This window comes from Aythya ferina (genome assembly GCF_964211825.1).
Source record: "Aythya ferina genome assembly, chromosome: 1".
NCBI lineage: Eukaryota > Metazoa > Chordata > Aves > Anseriformes > Anatidae > Aythya > Aythya ferina.
In genome coordinates, this window is record NC_140296.1 from 125444113 (window position 1) to 125467063 (window position 22951).

General features: G+C 38.1%; 1 protein-coding gene across 4 annotated transcripts in view; it reads left to right on the top strand.

The window, feature by feature from the left end:
- The first annotated feature begins 805 nt into the window (after positions 1-805).
- Positions 806-22951, top strand: part of LOC311437899 (transient receptor potential cation channel subfamily V member 6-like) — a 33136-nt gene continuing 10990 nt past the window's right edge. For 3 of the 4 annotated variants that reach the window (XM_084521729.1, XM_084521730.1, XM_084521731.1), the window contains exons 1-7: positions 806-1444; positions 15280-15377; positions 15804-15926; positions 16889-17029; positions 17550-17648; positions 17862-18037; positions 18894-19040. In XM_084521729.1, the coding sequence (XP_084377855.1) occupies positions 1314-1444; positions 15280-15377; positions 15804-15926; positions 16889-17029; positions 17550-17648; positions 17862-18037; positions 18894-19040 (915 nt within the window). In that variant the 5' untranslated portion in view covers positions 806-1313. The remainder of the gene's footprint in view (positions 1445-15279; positions 15378-15803; positions 15927-16888; positions 17030-17549; positions 17649-17861; positions 18038-18893; positions 19041-22951) is intronic. The other variant, XM_084521728.1, reaches the window with a different exon arrangement.

Consider the following 22951-nt stretch of genomic DNA (forward strand, 5'->3'; position numbering starts at 1 on the left):
TGCCTGCCCTGCTCATAGCAGTCTTCCAGGGTTTTTACCCTGCAAGGAGAGACAATAGAAAATGTTCTGTGCTTGGGAGAACAACCCAGGAAAATAGAGATTGTGTTTGTTTTACCACAGCACTTAACTTAGTTATTCAGTATCTAAATATCTTGCTCAACTTTGAGTGGAGTTGCTCCCTGCCCACACCCCCCTCCTATAGTTTGCTCCCTCCCCCCCCCAATGCCAAGAATGCTAGAAGGGATGTATTAGTGATATTGTTTAAAAAACAAAGTAACAAAAAACATTTTGCTTACAACATCTGGCTGGTATTGTGCTTTGACCTCTTGATATAGCAAGGAATTCATTTTTCCCATAATGACAATTTAACCTGACACATTCTCCTAAAACTGGATAATTCAATGAATCTTACATTTTTGGATGAAATTCCTCAAGTTTGCATTGAAGCATTGTTCTTTTTCATTGTGGTGACTTCTGTTTCTACAAACAAGATATATCATGAGCTTGCAAAAGTTTAGATGTAAAATCTGGCATGGTAATAAATAAACCAAGAGTTCTGAAGAGATGACTGTTTCTCCTCGAATAATAGCATGGAGAAACAATGAGAGATTGTAGAAAATCAAAGGAAAATGAAATATGAAACATTTATGCATTAATCTATATAAACTGTCCTTCCAACTTGTGAAGTGATGTGATTTTGTTTGACACAGAGAAGGTGGAGTCTGTAATGACTATGTCTTTAATGGGATTTGCAGACAGCTGGGATGAGAGGTGTGTCCTCCTCTATACCGCCTTCCCAGTACACAGTATCTTTTAGGGCAGGTTCCCACATGTTCACTCGGCTAAAAGGTGTTTTGCCTTACACGTTTAGCTGTTTATTTTGAGATTGCTTTCCAGAGGAATTCAGAGGTACATAAGGAGAGTGATTACTTCTGAATTCTTGCCTTTGGAAAAAAAATAATAGTAGAAGCATGGGACTTCAATGCTATACTGATTTCCTCAGTGCTGTGTAGGGTCTTTGTGAGGTGTAGGCTGCTGGTGAGCTATTACTAAATCAGACACACCTTTGGGTTGGGCTATTTTGGAAACTAAATACTTGATCAGGCTTGAGGTCTGGTCTGCTAGGGAGAAGTGATTTTATTTTGTGTTTTTACATGTACTTTGATGAGCCGATGCAGTTGAAGGACAGTGTCCTCTGTGTAACAGATCAAAGGCAGACAAGTGGTGCCCTGTAGGAAGCCTCACCTGACTGTTTTCATAGTGAGGATTGCTGGCTTTCAGACAACTAGGCAAGAAAGAAAAAGTGACATCCAATGGGGGTACCTTTATTTGGTGATAGCAAGCCCTTCTATTACCGGATCTGGAATGGACTAAGTCAGAAGCTGCAAGGCAAAAAATCCTGGGATAAACATCTGGATGAAATCTACTTACTCCAGCAGAAAAGGTACAGTGTATTGTAGCATTCTCACCTTCCCTTTCTTCTGCTGCTCTCTCCCTGTAGCTCATTCTTACTCTCTTCCCTTAGGCATTTCTGCCAGTAAATAAGCTTTAAAAAACCTTGGAGCACTGTTCTTTATCAGACTTCTTCTTTCAAAGTGGAATGTTTCTGGAGTTCCAATCTTATCTGCTTTCACAAGTGGATTTACTAGATCTCCATTGAATTACCCTGAGTGCAGGGCTTCACCCACAAATTAATAACATGTGTTTTTTACTTTCCTTCTTCACTGGTAAAGCTCACATGCAGTGTTTTTTGTTTTGTTTTGCTTTAACTGAGAGTGTGTGTGGCATTTATACTTCAGTCAGCTTTGTTTGAAATTATGGCTTTTTGCAGGGATTCTGCTTTCTGTCTCTCTGAAGGTTGCCCTTACTGTTTGATAGAATGGGTGCAATATTGTTCCACAATCTGATGGTCATTCAGTTCCTCAGTTTGACTGCTATTTCTCATTCCTTCAACCAGGTGTCATTACCTACATCTCACAGAGAGAATTCTCTTAGACTGTATGGTTATCAAGAAGATTGCTTGTGTTTTCACATGTAAATACTGGATCAAGGCTGTTTGTTACTGTTGTGTAAGGTTGCTCCCTCCACAGGCAGGGATGCAGGAGCATTCACAGAAATCCAGCTGTATCTGTTTTTTGTTGTTCCTTGTTATTTCTGCATGCACAAAGTCTGCAGTATTCAAACAACAAAAATTGCTTCCAGTAGCTCAGCAGTAGACACAACGCTGGTGTGATAACACTGCTGTTCCAGCTACAAGTACAGAGTACGGCACTGAATGGGCTGCTGCCGGGAAAGTTAACATTCCAGCCAGACCCAGTACACTGTACCTATCTGTCTTTAGGGAAAGAAATTCCACATCATCATTTAACTTCTGACAAAATAACAAAGGCCCGTGATGTTTTATTTCAAAGCAGTGAGACATAAATACACTTAAAATGGAAGGGAGGGTGGGAACATTATTTTCTCCATAGAACTCTGAAGTGTTTAACTTTGTATACATTTATGAATAACATCATAAGTAACTGAAAAATACATTCTCAGACTCTGTAATCTCCAAGTGAACAGATACAAGATAAAAGTCTAAAGACATTAATATTTTTATATTTATAACATTATCTTCACAATTTTATATCACAGAGATGTGGGAGACCTCTGGAGGTTTCTAATCTAACTACCTACTCAAAGCTGGTTTATTGCCAACACTAAATCGCACCACTTTGGCTTTGTGTGTGTCTTGAAAGCCTTCCAGGACAGAGATTTTTTAGGAATCTGTTAAAGTGTTGTAGTATTCTGTCTGCTAAAGGGTTTCTTTGTTTGTTTCTTTATTTGTTTGGTTTTTGTTTATTTGTTTTTTCTTCCTAGTGTTCAGTCTGAACTTCTGAAATCATCATTTGATGTTGTAGCCAAACCAAATGGTTTACCAATTAGCTATTACCAAGAAGGGTTTGGCCCCTTCCTCTTTGTCACTCCTATTCACGTAGGCTGATATTGGATTGCCATTCAACCTTCTCTTTGCCTAACGAGCCCAGCTCCCTCAACCTTTTCTCATAAGTTGTATGCTGCAGGCCCATGAATATCTTGTGCATTGCTTCTGACAGCGAAAAACAGAAAAATCATAAATTTCTTATCAATTATTATGGTGAAACCCCAGTGGTCCCCAAAACAACATTTATGTGTTTCTTTCTAAAAATCTATGTAAAAACACGTGTACTTCATATGATTTCACTGTCCATGAAATGAGGCTTGCATGGAAACACATTTTTTCCCTCCAATTTTAGGTGTATGTGTTTCCCAAAAGTAACATGGTGCCAATATGTGATTTTTTATTTTTTTTTTTTCCTTAGGAGGGACAGGACCATTTCTTCCCCTTGTCTTACTCTTTCCTTTCTATATTTCTGTTTCATCCTAGGCAGCCATGTTTTTGTCCCCAGAGATACTCAGATTTTGAGAAAGCAAAAAGGAGCATTTTGCAAAGGACTAGAATCACTTTTATTGCTTTCATATTCTTAATTATGTACAGGTAGAAAGACACAAAAAGAAAACTTCCTGTAGTGATTTATGTATGGATCTACTCATAGAAAACCTGTGTTTATATGGAAACACTGCTGTAAACAAAGACTGTTTTTACTTCATCTTGTCATTTTCTTCTGGGGAACTGCAGTGTTGTGACATCAGCTTGAATTCACCTAAATGTTAATGGCACTAACACAAGGAATACACACTGGAATAAGCAGCAATTACATTCCACTTTTATCATACTGAAAGCCAGTGGCAAATATGGTACTACTTTTCTACTGTGTTCTGAATTCATAATTCTGCGTGTCATGATTCTGCACTAGAAGAAGAATGCTTTTTACTGTCTCACAACTAATACTGATAAAACCTGGAAGCTAACTGTTTTGGTAGTTCTCACCTTCACTGGTGTTGCTGTTTATTCTCCTTCGTCATGTGTATTAGTTCATTGAATCTTACTGGAATTTGATCTCAGCATTATCCACAGTGAGGTATTTTTTTTTTGGCTTAATCCTGCACTGTATAACATTTCCCAAAGTGACATCCAAGTTCAGGAAATGTGATACAAACTCCTTCTAATAGAGAGGACTTTAGAGGTTATTATGCCTTACTCTACTGGTCTTCTCCAATTCAAGAATCTCCTTAACAAGCTTGTAGCTCAGTGAGGCATCCTGAAGATGGAGGTCACAGCTCATATGTGTATTCTAGAATTTGGAATTAAAATATTGGATTTGAATAGCCTGGAGCATATGAACATTATGAATATTAAAACAACAATAACAATGAAGAACCAACATGGTTCATAATCATGGATTGAATAAAGAGAGAAAAATTTTTGAAAATGCAGGCCTGATAAAGGTGAAGAGGAGTCACGCGCCTGTCACAGCTTAACACATCTCCCAGAAACTATAAGAGTCTTTGGTTGGATGGCTTTTGTTTTGTTTGTTTTTATCTGGCTTTCAGTGTAAAATGTTCTAAGTAAATATGAACAGAATCTTCCTAGCGTGTAATTTTTTAAACTCCACAGTATAAGAATTACACTGTTTATCAAAAATAATCAAGCGATAAATTAAAGCAATTGAATACATGGACCCATACTATTAAGTTTTATTTTTCTTTCTGCTATTGCCTGCCTCTGTAATTTGGATTGATATATCATCTATTTCATGTGTGTTTCCCAGCTGTTTCTCAGGGATTACTGGTATCACCTGACTTTCCTGGGATGCTGTGAGACTTAATTATTCTAATAACAATAAAACATTTAATTTGTGTGATACATTTCAACAGAATTATCAAAGCCCTTTTACACATCAGTTAATTATAGAAATCTGTGCTATGAGAAACAATGTATTAAAGGAGCTTGGACCAATTCACATAACTTGCAAGGAGCTAGCTTTGCATAACTGGCAGAAGTCACTCCAACCATGCTGAAATGAAAGCTTTATAATCCCTTTAGTTGCCAAATCTTTTTGTGGTTGTTCAGTCTCACAGGTGCTTTAGTAAAGTGCTTTGACTCCTGTGAAAACAAACATGGCACAAATAAAAGTTAGGTCAGTTTAATGCTGTTGAATTGGTTTGCTTAAGAGTTGTATGGAGACACAGAAAGCCTTCATCTTCTAGACAAATCTTTGCCAGGTGGGTTGTGCATAAGAGATGTTTTTTCTTTTCTTTTTTCTTTAGTCTAAACAACATTACTGAGTTTTCAGCGCACAAATTAACATACAACTCTCCTGTCTTAAAATCCACAATGCCTGTCAATATTAATTGGTTCCTTTGCTTCAAAAGATGTCTTCACAGTGAAAAGAAGATTCCAGTTCTACCTGTAATACTGTTCAGTAACAGTTCTGAGTAGTCAAGATGCAAAGAGCAGTCTGTTGAAAAAATTTTGCTTCTACATGTAAAATTAAGTCAAAGGCATGAATTTTTTTTTTTTCTTATACTATTACACCTTCATCCTGATGGAATTTTTGAGTCTAATAATGGAAAACAAAACACTTCAATTGCGTTGGTGTAAAGGTCCTCCAGAACTCTCAATATACAAACAAGTGCGCATTTGGCATGAGTGCCTAAGATATGGCTTAGACTCATTGATTTTTGGAAGTTATTTACCTATAAAAAGAACAAATTAAAAAATAGATAGAGAAAAGCAGTTAGACACAGGGTGAGGAACAAAACTGAAATAAAAGAAAAACATTCCTGAAGAAGGTTGGAAGTTCTGATGCAGGGAGAGGTTGTGTTTCAGATAACTTTTTTTTTGTTTTGTTTTGCTTTTAAAATAAATAACTTAGTGATAATAAAAAGTAACCTCTGATGAACTATTAATCCAATTCTAGCAAGAGAGTATTTTTGGGGTGCTCACAGACACAGATTTAAAAAAAAAAAAAAAAGAAAAAAGAAAGATAGGAGATAGCCTTGCTGGAACTGACTGAACAAGATTGCTACTCAGTGAAGAAGACAGCTTAAATATCTTTTTTTTTTTTTTTTTTTTTTTTTTTTTTTTTTTTTTTTTTCCTAGTGACATTACTAGTTAGTAACCCATTTCATTTATTTCTTTTTATTTTACTGACAGCTGAAAGGGCTTCAACATAGATGCACAAGAGTTTAAAATTTGCTGTCCCTGCTTCTGTATTGCTTATCCAAGCCCCTATCATCTGTCTCTTGTTCACTTTGTACTGTTACTTTATATCTCAGTCTTTAGCATCCAGTTAGATTGATCCTCTTTCTGGCAATCCACTGCTCTTGTAATGACGTGCATATATTCACAAAAACATGCAGCAGAAGGGAGTGTGAAGATGAATTTTCTTTGGCCATGCCATAATGAAGTGTTTAGCGTGGACAATCTGAACATGACAGGGGAAGTTGAAATAATATCCTGCAGATGAATTTATAGCCAAGTTACAAAGAACTGCTTTAGAATCTCTGTAGCTGACATAGGTGTAGGGATAACGCATGAAGCTAGCAGATGTCAATCTTAAACTGTAGCAAACAATAGGAAATCTCCATAATGGGAATGACTTAAGCAGTAGAATCTGAGAAGGGAAGAAAGGAGGAGAAATAAATGCTTCATTACACCTCAAGTGAGCCCAGTTTTGAAAAAGGCAGTTTCAGATTGCGGGTTTTCCAAAGAGTTCACATATTTAGTATAATTCTTTAATTTTTCAAACGATAACCCTATGAATCTAAATTCCTATTTTTACAGTAGAGATAAGATTTATGGAGTTCTTGTATTCCTCTTAAATGCAATTAGCAGGATGCACTCTAAAAGAAGTACTTAGGAAGCCATTAATCCAGAAGGATACATGTTGCCATCAGAAAGTGTTTGTGAAATCTTTAATCTCATTTAAAACTATTTTACATGACTCTCTCAGTCAGCAGATGACCTACATTCTATCTTCCCTTTGTTTCACAATGGATTTTTGGGTGTTCCTGATTTTGGCCTTACCTATATTGAAAAACAACTCACAGCTTCCTGAGCATCTCACTATCTATTAAGAAAATTGACTTATAGTAATCATAGAATACTTAGGGTTGGAAAAGACTTTTAAAGATCAGTTAGCTCCATCCCACCTTCCATGGGCAGAGACATCTTCTACTAGATTAGGTTGCTCAAACCCCTATCCAACCAGACTTTGACCACTTCCAGGGATCAGGCATCCACTACTTTTCTGAACAACCTGTTCCACTGTCTCAACACCAACACTCACCAAGTGTCTCAAGACAGCTACAGCTTGGCTCAGTAAGAGGAACCTGTGTGTGCTTCCAGACAGCTACTATTGTAGTGTATAAGGCAACATCAGCACTACTTGGTGTTACATATCTAAAGTAAATGGATAAAGTAAGAGCTTAGTGTCCCTTGATTCCATAGTTGATTAAAGGAATGATTTAGAACAGCAGATTCACTTAGATGTGCTGAATTATCTTCTCTCTAAATATGTGTCTAAATATGCCTCTGAATCATCTTTGAAATCTGTCTGGTGGCATAATGGTACTTTATAGAATCTAAGCATGTACTGTCAAAAACTCTGTTAAGAGACCAAGTTATTTATTTATTTATTTATTTATTTATTTATTTATTTCCTGCTGCTTTAACACAGAAACTAGAGTTGTAATATGTAAAATTCATGCTGTTCATAATGGATCAGGAATAAAATTGGCCAAATATGCAGAACTGCAGAACTGTTTTTTTAAGCAGTTCAATATATTCAAATGTTTGAAGGTTCTAGGTTCATTTGTATTTTTTTGTGTTTTTTTTTTTTTTTTTTTTTTTTTAAATCGGCATCATCTATTTGTCAACATTTATATGCTCAGCACATTGCTGTAATTCATTAAACTTATTAAAAACGAGTTGACAGTTATGATAGTATGTTTTAAATGAGAGTAAAATACTTCTCCAATTAGAGGTCTGAAAACTAAATGATAATAGAAGCATATGGTATAAACATATGTCATGGACTTTTGAGGCATCACAGGCAGTGTGCTATGACATTTACCAACAATCCTGGGTTCATCACCAGCTTGCTATTTGGCCTGTGATCTCCAATTCTCTGACCCCAGTTGGAGATCCCTACAAGTAGGGAGTTTTGACAATTTTCCCCTAGATTTCTGAAAGCTGAGTACATTGTTTATTAGGTGTCAACCTCTTAGCAGGCTTCTAATTTAACTAGTTGTTTACATGGGCTTTGGAGAGTTTTTTGAGAAAGGTATTGTGTTTGCGTCCTCCCACATTGTCTCTTGCCCAATCTTTCCTCCTCTCTGAGGTCATTTGAGGGATAAATGCCTACCCAGTAAAGCATCAACAAATTAATTGTAGTGTTGTTTATACTATGGAAAACCCCACCTTCTTCCCACTTCCTGCCTCTGAAAGTTAAGTTCTCCAGGAAAACAGTCTTCCTCAGCCAAAATACTGGCAGAGGTGATGAGTTTGCTTTAGTGACATTGAAATTTATAACATTTGCTCAAAGTGTTACTTTATTTTGTCCCTATTTGCCTGATCCTGGATGTCATGTTCTCGTCATATAATTAGCAGCTAACGCAACTAATGCATGAGTAAGCTAAATAAGTAATACTTCTCAGAGCAGCAAGGCCAAGAATTTGAAGGACACCAAAAAAATATGTCAGAATGACTCCATGGTTTGTTCAGTTTGGTTCTTTATATTCTGAATTTCTTAACTTCTATTCTTTAGAAGTTAAGAATTCTTCTATTCTATTTCTTCTTAACTTCTACTGTTTTTCTAGCCTAGTTTCTACTGATTTAGAAAATAGGATGCTATTGGTAATAGGAAATGTTACTTTTATTGTATTTTATTGAATTTGTTCTGACTTTACCTATAGCCTGTACCCATTAGTTCACAGTTATTCATATGATTCCTATTTATCTGTGGATTTCTGATACTTCTTTTTGTTTTGCTTTTGTCTCAGTGTTTCAGTCTCCTTCTGCTGTAAAGCTGTGCTGAATTCAAATATTTCAGGTGGATTAAATTCAGAAAAAACTGCATATCAAAGAATTATTTCTGCTTCAAGAGTCTATAGTATTGCATTTAAAAGAATAATCTAAAGCAAGAAATATATATCCATAAGCCACAGAATTTATGTTGCTTGTTTTTCTATGACTTTGTTATTAAATTATCCTAATAAGCACAAGTTCTGATAAAACATCTTATGCCATAGGCCTCTCTCTCTCTCTCTGATGTGGGCTATCTTGTGGCTTACAATAGAGTTATATTCATAATGTATTCTAATGTCAGTGTAATCAACTAAAGCAAAACGCATATTGTATTTGCTCTGTAAACTACATGTCCATAAACTACAGCTAAGTAATACCAGAATGCAAGGAAGAAATTGGTGGCATCACAAGGAGAAAGCATTGAATATTTCTTCAAGTTTATGGGTTTATGGTTTGACCAATGTAGTTGTCCCACCTTTTTTTTTATTATTATTTTATTTTTTTTTTTTTTTTCACGTGTGTGTCCTAGTATGTAGTCCGCTGTAGGTTGTTATTATACTGTGGTAAAAGAACATAATGTGGCTGGTAGGAAAAAGAGGGCTGAAGTTAGACTTATTCCACTTCACACATTACATCACCTGAGCCATGCTAGGTGATTAAGAATAAATTAAAAATCTGTACTTTGAGATAGCAGAAACAAGATCACAGAATCACAGAATTGTAGGGGTTGGAAGGGATGTCAAGAGATCATTGGGTCCAACCCCTCTGCCAAAGCAGGTTCTTTAGAGCAGGCTGGCCAGGTAGGTGTTCAGACAGGCCTTGAATATCTCCAGAGGAGACTCCACAACCTCCTTGGGCATCCTGTTCCAGTGGTCCATCACCCTTACCGTGAAGAAGTTCTTTTGCATGTTGGTGCAGAACATCCTGTGCTCCATCTTGTGGCCATTGCCCTTTGCCCTGTCCCCACAGACCACTGAAAAGAGTTTGGCCAAATCCCTCTGTCTCCCACACCTCAGGTATTTAAAAACATTGATAAGATCCTCCCTCAGTCTTCTTTTCTCCAGGCTGAACAGACCCAGGTCTCTCAGCCTTTCCTCATAGGGGAGATGCTCCAGGCATCCAGGTATCATCTTTGTGGCCCTCTGCTGGACTCTTTCCAGGAGATCTCTGTCTTTCTTGTACTGGGGAGCCCAGAATTGGACACAGTACTCCAGGTGAGACCTGATCAGGGCAGAGTAGAGGGGGAGGATCACCTCCCTTGACCTGCTGGCCACGCTCCTTTTAATGCACGCCAGGATCCCATTAGCCCTCTTGGCCATGAGGGCACAGCGCTGACTCGTGGTCAAGCTGTCGTCCACCAGGACCCCCAGGTCCTTCTCTGCAGAGCTCCTTTTCAGCAGGTCATCCCCCAGCCTGTACTGATACTTCGGGTTGTTCCTTCCCAGGTGCAGGATTCTACACTTGCTCTTATTCAATCTCATTTGGTTTCTTCCTGCTCAAATATACCACGTGTTCAGTGAACAAAGAAAAGTGCAATTCAACTACTGTACTGGGTCTGGCTGGGATGTTAACTTTCCCTGCAGCAGCCCATACAGTTCTGTGCTCTGCACTTATAGCTAGAACGGCAGTGTTATCACACCAGTGTTGTGTCTGTTGCTGAGCAGTGCTGGCACAACATCAGCACTCTCTCTAACCCTCTTAGGGGGTGCACAAAAAAGTGAGAAAGGAAACATCACCAGGGCAAGATAAAAGCACAAAACTTATATCTGAACACAGATCTAAAGCTGGACTTAACCCATTTGGAGAGAGCATTCTCTTGCTATTTCATACTTAAAACTCATGAGACATAGCCTGTTTCTTTTGGATTTGGGGGTCTTTCATTCCCTTAAATCTTTAACTCTTGAACTTCAGCTACTTATTTTTTTTTCATTTAAAAGAAACAAAAAGAAAAATATCAAACGAATCTATCCTGGACAGCTCTTATGAATGCTCTTTGTCTTCTATGTCAGCTCTTTGTCTTCTATGACAAAGTGACGCGCTGGGTGGATGAGGGAAGGGCTGTGGATGTGGTCTACCTTGACTTCAGCAAGGCTTTTGACACCGTCTCCCACAGCATTCTCCTCAAGAAACTGGCTGCCCTAGGCTTGGACTGGCGCACGCTTCGTTGGGTTAGAAACTGGCTGGATAGCTGGGCCCAAAGAGTCGTGGTGAATGGAGCCAAGTCCAGTTGGAGGCCAGTCACTAGTGGCGTCCCCCAGGGCTCAGTGCTGGGGCCGGTCCTCTTTAATATCTTCATCGATGATCTGGACGAGGGCATCGAGTGCACCCTCAGTAAGTTTGCAGATGACACCAAGCTATGCGCGTGTGTCGATCTGCTTGAGGGTAGGAAGGATCTGCAGGAGGATCTGGATAGGCTGGACCGATGGGCTGAGGTCAACTGCATGAAGTTCAACAAGGCCAAGTGCCGGGTCCTTCACCTGGGGTTCAATAACCCCAAGCAGAGCTACAGGCTGGGAGATGAGTGGTTGGAGAGCTGCCAGGCAGAGAAGGACCTGGGAGTGATGGTGGATAGTCGGCTGAATATGAGCCAGCAGTGTGCTCAGGTGGCCAAGAAGGCCAACAGCATCCTGGCTTGCATAAGAAACAGCGTGACCAGCAGGGCTAGGGAGGTGATCGTCCCCCTGTACTCAGCTCTGGTGAGGCCACACCTCAAGTACTGTGTTCAGTTTTGGACCCCTCGCTACAAGAAGGACATCGAGGTGCTTGAGCGGGTCCAGAGAAGGGCAACCAAGCTGGCGAGGGGCCTGGAGAACAAGTCCTACAAGGAGCGGCTGAGGGAGCTGGGCTTATTCGGCCTGGAGAAGAGGAGGCTCAGGGGCGACCTTATCGCTCTCTACAGGTACCTTAAAGGAGGCTGTAGTGAGGTGGGGGTTGGTCTGTTCTCCCACGTGCCTGGTGACAGGACGAGGCGGAATGGGCTTAAGTTGAGCCAGGGGAGTTTTAGGTTAGATGTTAGGAAGAACTTCTTCACTGAAAGGGTTGTGAGGCATTGGAACAGGCTGGCCAGGGAAGTGGTGGAGTCACCGTCCCTGGAAGTCTTCAAAAGACGTTTAGATGTAGAGCCTAGGGATATGGTTTAGTGGGGACTGCTAGCGTTAGGTCAGAGGTTGGACTTGATGATCTTGAGGTCTCTTCCAACCTAGAAATTCTGTGATTCTGTGATTCTGTAATGAAAAGATTAATCTGAATATATTGTAGGATAGCAGAGATAATAACCCCAAATTATTAGTTCATTTGTTCTTGTGTGTGTGTGTGTGTGTGTGCGTGTGTGTAATTTTTAGTTGCAACTCATCATTTTGAAAACAGTCAAAGCTTATTTGGTCAATGACTAAGCACACATGGCAAGTAACTAGTACAGCAACAATTTAATTAAAAACAATTTTTCCATTCTTCTCGGAAGGCAGTAAATAAGAAAACTGTAAATAAGTTTTTATTTATGAAATATTTTGCATGATATTTTGGCTAACTTATAGGAAGAGATGGAACCCGTTGTTCAAGTTTTCCATACCATTTTAATTTTTCCCCCTGCAAATACCTCTTTTATTTATTATCTAGAAAACATTTGGTCTCTTTTGGTTCAGGGTTTTCCTAACTCCTCTGGGAAACTGGATGCTGCTTCTTTTTTTCCTGAAACTGAAGCAGGTCTGTGACCCAGCTCTGTCACAATGTTAACTCCTCCATCCTCCCCAGAAGAAACCAAAACCAAGACATCAGCAATATAAGTTGTACTCAAGTACACTCAATATTGTGCCAAGGGTCTTTCTTCAAGCATCTCAAGGTTAGACTTTCCTGCTTTTTGTCCTTATACTTTGGGATAACAGGGCACATTAAAATCCTAAGTGGCAGGTTTGAAGGGTGTTCCTCATCACCTATAGAACCGGTTTATTCTTTGTAATTTAAAAGCATAAGTATGGTCTGTGTTAATGAGTGCAATAACCCCATTCAGGATCTGTGAGGCCTGGGGATGAAAGCCAGTTGCTCCATTCATATGTGTCTTAGAAGAGACTTAACAGCTCCTTCAGCTGGAGTTTGCAGATAAGTTATGCTGAATTATTCACCAATCATTCACCGTGATTATTCTTTTACTCTTTTGCTTGTTTTACAGATTTTTTTTGTACTTCATTTGCTAATTAGACATTGCCACAAAATCTGAGGCCGCTGGCCCTTCTCAGCCTGCTACCAAGGGTAGCATGGGCAAACAGGGCAACACAGGTGGTAATACGTAAAAGGAAGTGTAAAAATGAGTGGCATATATGGCAGAGGACTGAGTTTGTTCAGTTTCCCAAGCAAGTGTAAAGCTCTGCAACAGCTGTATTTTATCTATGAAGAAGCAGAATTCAGTACATCTAGAATCACGTCATGCATGAGGTTTATCTTGCCTAACTTACTTGTCTAAGCCACTATAGACTACATAGTCAGTCTCACTAACTACAGTGCATTATAGGTACACTTCTATCCACTGATTGTACTGAGTACCCAGATGACCAGCTCAGGTTGATCACCTAAGTTTTAGACAAATTAAGTAGACTGAAAGAATGCCTGTCCAAGGCATTCAAACCTGATGCACTGGACATATTTAAAAACAACAACGACAACAAAAACACATAACGTATTTACGTATTTAAAATGTATTTATGATTTGGAGATGTGGTTTTCAAGTTTAAAGATTCCTGTTTTGCCATTTTTACACTAGTAGTTGAGGGCAGGTAGCTTACAGACATCATGTCAGAACAGAAGCTGAAGAAGCATTGAATATTGCAAGGGCTACACTAAATTAAAAGAGTTGATTGTCTACTGCTGTGATTTCTAGAATATTACAGAATGGTTGAGGTTGGAAAGGACCTCTGGAGGTCACCTAGTTCCAATCCCCTTGCTCAGGCAGGATCACTTGTAGCAGGTTGACCAGGACCATATCCAGATAGCTTTTGATTACCCCCCAAAATGGAGATTCTACAGCCTGTCTGGGCCATCTGGGCCACCTGTGCCTGTACTCAGTTGCCCTCACAGTAAAGAACTGTTTTCCTGAAGTTCAGACAGAACCTCCTGTGTTTCAGTTTGTGTCTATGGCCTCTTGTCCTGTCACCAGGCTGCACTGAAAAGAGCCTGGCTCCCATCCTCTTTATATCCTAGCTTCAGATATTCATGCACTTTGAGATTTCTCCTGAGCCTTCTCTTCTAGGCTAAACAGTCCTAGCTCTCTCAGCCTTTCCTCATATGAGAGATACTTCATTCCCTTAATCATGTTCATTGTCCTTTGCTGAACTCTCTCTAGGAGCTGCATATGTCTTTCATACTGAGGAGTGCAAAACTTGACACAGTACTCTAGGTGTTGCCTCACCAATACTGAATAGAGGAGGAGGAGAAGCACCTCCCTCAATCTGCTGTTTGCATCAACAGACCTACTTGAATTTTGGTGACTGTACTTGTAAATTCTTAATCAACACCAAAGGAACTACTAAAATAATCCAGTCTGGTGGAAGTGCCAAAGGCATTCTTCAACTATAAATGAATAGTTTGGTCTGGAACATGTCTGATTACATGCTCTTTTCTAGCATTGGCATACATTTTAGTTCCTGTTAATTTCCTTGATTTTCTCAACATCAGAGAAAAAATAGTATAACTAAGCTTTTCAATTTTCCTCATAACTTTGTTTGATGAGTAACTATTTCAGATCTTCTTCCATGAATTGTCCCGTAGGAAACCTTATTAAGACACACAGGGAATGCTTATTTGTACTTCTTCTTTTCTATTAATTATGGGAGAAGTTCAGATGCAGATTTTTTTAAAATCATTTAAAACATTATTATTTTCAAAACTTTTATTTATTTATTTACCTACTTGTTTTTCTTCTGGGTCTTGATATAACTAGCTTACTGGCAGGAAGAGTATCATATGACCTGTCATTCCGTATCTTCTGGGCCTCAAAATGTGGGCTATATAAACCAGAAACATTTCAGACTTAGTTACGCATTTCTCCTAGCTTTCCCTCTGCTGCCACCGTATGGTTGAGCATCAGTAAGATAGGAGATAATGAACTAACTACCTGCCTGCTTGCTTGCTTGTTTTACCCCTGCATTTGTTTGCTTTTGTTGGTTCCTTTTTTTTTTTTTTTTTTTTTTTTTAAATTCAAAAATACCTCAAATGGTGCATTACTTGTCTTTTAGGGAAATTTTTGAAAGTTCATACTCTCTCAAGAAATGTTCTGTAGACAGGCACCATGTGTTTCTCTGTGTTCCTTAGCAGCCACTTTTACTTGACTGCAGGATCTGTGAGTCCCCGCTCCTCCAGGCTGCCAAGGAGAACAACATCCCAGCCATTAGGAAACTTCTCATTGATGGAACATGTGATATCTACCAGAGAGGTAATGCAATTATTTGCTCTAAATTGTTTTCTGGGCAAAGCAAGAGACTGCTACAATGAGCATAGTAGTAAGTTAGTTTGTTACAATATTTGCATTGGCAGAATCAATTGGCTTTAAATGTATGTCAGCAGCCTTGCAATAAAGTGAGTTCTCTAACTCCTGTCATCAAATCCTAAATGGTTGGTGAAGTTCAGAGTTTTACAGCTTGAACAGGCCTTTTTTTACATTTTACTTGATGTGTGAGTCTGCTGCTGCTTGCACTTATGTGGCCATTACCATGTATGATGAGGTGGCACCTGGCAGTACTCAAAGGAGAACTTAGCATTCCCGTAACTCTCCACCCCAATATTTCCATATCTTATTTTGTCCCATCTAGCTTATGTCTAAATGTCTATATGACTCATGTGCTTCCCTTACTGTTTCTAGGTGCAACAGGGGAGACTGCCCTTCATGTAGCTGCCTTGTATAATAGCGTGGAGGCTGCAGTGGCTCTAATGGAAGCAGCTCCAGAGCTTGTCAATGAGAAGATGACATCAGAGCTCTATGAAGGTAGTATCTCAAGGAATGAGAATGGGAAAAGGTTCCCTGCATGGGGAGGGAGGAAGTATTAGCTGTTTCCATTTCGGAAACTGGCTTATACCATGCTTTGTTCAATATATTACTGAAGTGTTACATTGCAAAACCAATATACAAATGATTCCTGACACTTTGTGGAAGGTGGGACTATATTAAAACTAGCATGCAAATGCACAACTCACAAACCCTTAAATACAGGTGGGCCTGTTGGCTACAATGGGATGGCAAAAATATGTAGAGTTTTGCTTTCTGCTATAGACACATCTAGTCAAGTTGGAAATTTCAGGTTGGAAATTAAGAGAAATTTCTTCTCAGAAAGAGTGGTTAGGCATTGGAACAGGTTGCCCAAGGAGCTGGTAGAGTCACCGTCCCTGGGGGTGTTTAAGGAAAGGTTGAGGCCATTTCCCCTTGTCTTAACACTTAGTGTTTAGAAGAAGAGCCTGATCCCCACCTCACTGCAGCCTGCCTTAAGCTACAATAAGGTCTCCCCTGAGCCTTCTTTCCTCCAAGCTAAACAGTCCCAGCTCCCTCACCCACTACTCATAAGACTTCTTCTCTCAAGAGTTTCATTGCCCATCCTCGGACATACTCCAGCAACTCAATGTCCTTCATATGGTGAGAAAAGAACTCTGAAATGACAAAAAACAGTTATTTCACTGACAAATAATGGGGATTAAAAACAAATGTGGTTGCTGTTACTGACTGCATCCTGCATATTTTTGGCAGTTTATAAAATCATTTTTCATTAATTCATAAAAAAGATTTAAGTAGAACAAGACTACTGGATGTCTCCAGTCTGCAGGACTAACTTCAACAGGGCTAACTTCAAAGCAAAATCATATTCCCCTTATGGATGCAATCCAAATAAACTCGGATTTACTATGTGTTAAATGCTGCTTTCTTAGAAGGCAAGGTTTTATTTCTGTGTTTTACAGGGCAGACAGCTCTCCACATTGCAGCAGTGAACCAGAACATCACTTTGGTGAAAGCTTTACTCAAGAGAGGGGCCAATATCTGCACAGCCCAGGCCACTGGGCACTTCTTCAGACGCAGCTCCCAGAACCTTCTCTATTTTGGTATATCCTTATCTTCTTGTCTTGTTGCTGTGGGAGGCAACCAACAGAGTGATGAGGGAATATGGGAGAGACTTGCCTTGCTCCACATCTAAACTGCATAGGTGGAGGCTTCTGTCTTCAGGGGTCATCATTCATGCACTTTTTAGCTGATAGTAAAGCTCCATCTAAGTATGTAAATACTACTTAAATACAAGTACCTAAATCATATACATTTTACATATTTGCATGTATACAAAAATTATATATCACTTAAAAATATAATGTAATTTCTTTGTAGCAGCATCTACTGTAACACACTTGTCATCCTTTTTATGGACATACTCTTCTGAAAAGAATACTCTCCCCTTTCAATGTTGTGTGAGACAGGTGCTTTCTGAGTAGGATGAGGAGTGATGCAGGAACTACAGATTGCTTTTATACCCTCTGGCTTTGTGACATGAATAGATTTTCCTCAGAATGCTCCAACTTCAGTTGCCTGCTAGGGTCTTAATATTGATCCCCCCTATTCCTTTCTTTGCAGGAGAACATGTTTTGTCTTTTGCTGCCTGTGTGGGAAATGAGGAGATTGTGCAGTTGCTCATTGAAAATGGAGCCGACATTAGAGCTCAGGATTACCTGGGTATGTGCCTAGTGAATTACATACAGTGGATCTGGACACTTTAAATCAGATCCTATCATCTATGTACACACATATTTTTCTCTCATTACAAACAGATTTGGGATGAGGGTTGTGAGGAAAATGAAAGCCATTGTTAATAGCATCAGTCTATTGCCAGTCTTTTCACAGGTTTGGGCTATTTAATGTATTTTATCTGTTCTGCTTCCTTCACAGGTAACACTGTTCTTCACATCTTGGTTCTCCAGCCTAATAAGACATTTGCCTGCCACATGTACAGCCTGATACTTTCCTATGACAGGAACAAAGAAGGACCAGGATCACTTGAATTGATTCCTAACAATGAGGGGCTTACTCCATTCAAACTGGCTGGAGTTGAGGGCAACACTGTGGTGAGTTTGTATGATGCAGTTGCTTCTATTATAAAGATTTTATTCAGAAACGGAGAACTTAAAATAATATTACACAGAGTACAGGAGTTTCTGCATACTGTTAGTGGGTAGAAGATACAAAACAAGTCCTTTCATTTATTTATTTATTTATTTATTTATTTCCCCTGGAAATCTTATGTAAGACCAGATAACCTGTATAAGAAATTTCTTCATCCTAATGAAATAAACTAATGGTTATATAATAGATCTTTTGATCTAAGTTTTGAAGCATTTCAGTTAAATAACTATTAACAGAAATATCCACCTCCAGCCATATTTTAAAAGTCTGACTGAAGTTGTTTTTGTTGTCAATATTTTGTTACCCTAAATGTAATGCAAAGAGAAGTTCTCCAGATATCTACAGACACTTATTTGGAGATAAGATCTCAATATTAAATATAAACTCTCATCTTTCCCTTTAACAAAAAGATGAAGATGGTCAGTGTTGCTTCTGTAGATCCACAAAAGACAGTATCCCTTTCCATACCTCTTTCCTGACAACCTGTAGAAAAGTATAAAAGGATTTATTTTTTTTTCCTAATCAACACATGAAATCTATACTTTGGAGACATTAATGTGTCAAATAACTTCAGCAGTTTGAACATGAGCTGATAATCAAATGGGAGACTGAAGTTCTTCCCTTTCCTAACCTGCTGGAAGGTATAATTGTCTCAGAGAGCTGTGAGAACCACAATAACAAAGTTCAAGGAAAATATTTTGTAATATATAGCTTTTACACACTTCAGTGTATATGCAATAAGAACAAATACTTACTGGAAATCTTCTGATATCTTCACCCCACTTCTTATCTCCCCAGATGTTTCAATACCTCATGCAAAAGCGGAAGCACAATCTCTGGTCCTTTGGACCCTTGACCACTGTGTTATATGATCTCACAGAGATTGACTCCTGGGCTGAAGATCAGTCCTTTCTTGAGCTCATTGTCTCAACCAAGAAGAGAGAGGTACTGTGGGCACAAAATGCTTTCTATGTGCATACCATGGTGATTATAAAACGAGAAGAATGAGTTTGAAGACTCATACTCTTCCATATTCTCCCAAGCACCAAGTGATGACACAAGGGGAAAACAAGCCTCAAATTGCTCCAGGGGAGGTGTAGGTTGAAAATTAGAAGAAATTTCTTTACTGAAAGGGTTGTGTGGCATTGGAACAGGCTGCCCAGGGAAGTGGTTGAGTCACCATCCCTGGAGGTCTTCAAGAAACATGTAGATGTAGAACTTAGTAGCATGGTTTATTAGTGGACTTGTCAGTACTATGTCAAAGGCTGGACTAGATGATTTAAAGAGGTCTTTTCCAACCTGAATGATTCTATGATTCTTTGATCCACAGGGCAAGGACTTTGTACTGTATATTTCAGGCAATATATGAAATATAGCAGCTTTTTAATTATGTGCTTATATTTCAAGTTTTAACTTTTTTTTTTTTTTTTTTTTTTTTTTTTTTTTTTTTTCTGAGATGTGGAGCTTGCAGATGATTGAAAGAATTTCATATTAGCAAGCTACAGGAAATGTGATTCAGTGAAGGTTCTCTCTCTTTTCCCAGCCTTAAAGATATAAATAACAAGTAGCTCTAGAGTAGCTCTAGCAAGTAGTTTCTGTAGCAGTGATACTGATTAACTCTCACAACATTCCTGTGAGGCAAACTATGTTCAAAAATCCTAAATTGGAACACATTTTAAAAATGCTCATTATTGTTTTCTTCATTTAATGGCATTGCTTATCCAGGTTATGACACAAAACAAAATGGGCAGTTTATCTCTGCTGAATCAGAGATGAATCAGAAGACACTTGAGCTATTAAATAAATGTTTTAGTGCAATGCTCTCAATCATATATTATCTCACTTTATAAAAAATTAAGTTAAACTTCTGTAACAAAAGTTTCAGCTATTGGAAAGCTTTGTACTATGAGGAGGAAGTTCATGAAATTCTCATTTGTTTATGTTTAAAAATCCTCTGAGCTACTATGTATGGTGATACATATGGAAATTCAGAGGAAAGCAGTCCATGTCATAAAACAAAACAACTTTAGAAGTCATCCAGAAGGCTAAGCCATAACCCTAAAAAAAAAAAAAAACAAAAAAAAAACAAAGAATATTGTGCATCTGTTTTTTTTTTTTTTTTTTTTTTTTTTTTTTTTTCCAGAACACATAGTAAATGCAGATCCAACATTCTCAGTTTCAGAGGGTAAGGTGTCCCCAGAAACCATCAGACTTCTTTGTTTTCCAAAATGCTCTTAAACATGAGTAGCTGCAATTTTTGCATGTATAGCTTGGAATTCTTTTCTGTATTTTGTATACCTTTGGCCCAAAATATTTCCCATCTTCTCTGGACTTCTTGACTTATATCTCCTTCTTGCTCATTGCAGCAGTCCTCTAAATGGTACAAGAAGAAGTAGGTCTAGAAGAATTTAGTTGTATGGATCAATTTCATTAGCATAAGTCCTACTTATGCTCTAAGTGTCAATCTTTTATCAGAAATTTAAGATTTGATATAGATGATTCGATTAAGTACCACCCAGTTCATAATTCAGAAACCTAAAATGTTATAATTTTATATAAGCTATAAAGCTTTAGACAAGTACTAATCACATTTGAAAAAGAAGTTCTTATTTTTTTATCCTAAATAATCTGAGAAAAAAAATACCCGTATTACTGTACTAATGGGAATAGTCTGCTTTCCTTAGTTCTTTGTTTGCATACATATCAAAAACATTTTTTAAGTTTATCAGAAACTTTAGTTGTTAGTCTTTTGTTTTATCTTCAAGGATCTGTCAGAAATGGGGTATTTTTCAGTGAATTATATATATGTCTTTGTCTCCTTTCTACAGAAAAGTCCTTGTTGACTATTTGGTTCTCAGCTAGCAAACTCAACAAGGATTACTGGAAAAGTAGCTTACTGTTCTTGCAAACCCTACATTCCCTACATACGTTCTATAAGAATAGCCAGTCAAATTCTTCCCTTTTCATAGGCAGACAAACTGCAAATGAAATAACACTGGTTGTCTTGAAGTAGACTGAGCCCCTTGACTTACAAAGCAAAGTTTCATCCTTCATAATGTTCTGATTTTGACTGGGATAAAGTGAATTTTCTTCACTGTAGCTGGTATGGTACTGTGTTTTGAATTTACGGTGAAAATAATGTTGTTAACACACCAATGTTTTAGTTGTTGCTGAGCAATGCTTGCACTAAGTCAAGGACTCTTTGACTTATACTGCCTTGCTGGTGAGGAGGCTGGCGGTGTACAAGAAACTGGAAGGGAAAGCAACCAGAACAGCTGACCCAAATTGACTAAAGGTATATTTCATACCACATGATGTCACACTAAACAATAAAACTGGGAGAGGGGGTTACTCTTGCTCAGGCACTGGCTGGGCATCAGTCAGCTGTTGGTGAGCGAGTGCATTGTTTTACATCACTTGTGTTCTGTATGCTTTACTTTTCTTTTACTTATTTTTCCCCTTTTCTGTTAAGCTGTCTTTATCCCAAACCATGAATTTATTTATTTGTTTGTTTGTTTATTTATTTATTTATTTATTTATTTATTTATTCTAAATCTGCTCCCCATCAGTCTCTGGGGAGCAAACAGCTGTGTGGCATTTAGCTGTCTGCCAGACTAAATCGCAACACAAACATACCAGCTGTAGTCCTGTTTCTAGTTCTTGAATATTTCCATCAGTGTTGAGATCAACAGAAAATACACACAACGGGAAGACGGATGAAGGACTGCAGGTTAGCACTTCAGTTATAGGAAACCAGTATAAATACAAATTCAGCTCAGATATACTAATATCTTGCAGATTGGGAAGGTACCCTAAGCAGCTGTAATGAGGTGACAGAAGAATACATTTTCTGGGGTTGCAGGCTCCAATAGACAAAATGCCTTTCTTTAACTTGAAAATAATACAGCTTAAAATTGAATGAAAAATAATAATTTCTTTTGAAAATATTTAAGGCAACTTATTTTATTATATAAAGTAGAGATCTGGCTCTTCAACTACTGCAGATTTTGGAGGCCATAAAAATGATAACCTGAACCGTCATCATCCATCCACTCTGCAAATAACATTTGCCACTTCTCTTATACTTATTTCCTTTCAGTGGGACTCTATGTAATTTATGGCTACTAAAGAATCATAGAGCTTTTTTTTTTCTTTCTTTTTTTTTTTTTTTTAAATGACCCTAATATTATCTCTTCCATTTTATTCATGTCAGTATAGTGCTCTTGTCAGTACAATGTAGAATGTGTTCCAGTAGCGTATTGCATACAAAAATATAACTTGATTTCCCACTTGGTTCATTCATTCTTCACAGAGTAGTTTTCTAAACAGAACATCTAGTTTTGGATGAGCTTTTGAGTGATTTTTTTTTTTTTTTTTTTTTTTTTTTTTACACAGTATTATGTGTTCACACTGGAAAAATTAAGGTAAAGAAACACAGTTAGCCTAGATTCATCCCATCTTGAATATATGCGTTTATATATATATATATATATACATGTACATATGCTCAGGAGACATATTTTTCCCATGTAAAATTCTTCAGTCTTAAGTCTTTTTTTAACCTAGAGCATTTGAAGAAAGATTGACACACCATTACTGGGAAGAATGATATTTCCTTATCAATGAGGCCACAATTTCATCTTGTCTTAGGGAAACAGTTATAAAAAGTGGAGTAACTTTGATCTTTCCATGTTTAATAATTGCTAGTGTAGCAAATCAATGGATTCATCCAGAGGTGTAAGTTAGCAATGCTTAACAGAGAAAAATGGTGATTTTTTTTTTTTTTTTAATAACATCTCCCTGTATTTTCTTTGCCCTTTATATGTATGTGTGTAAACATACCAGATCAACCATGA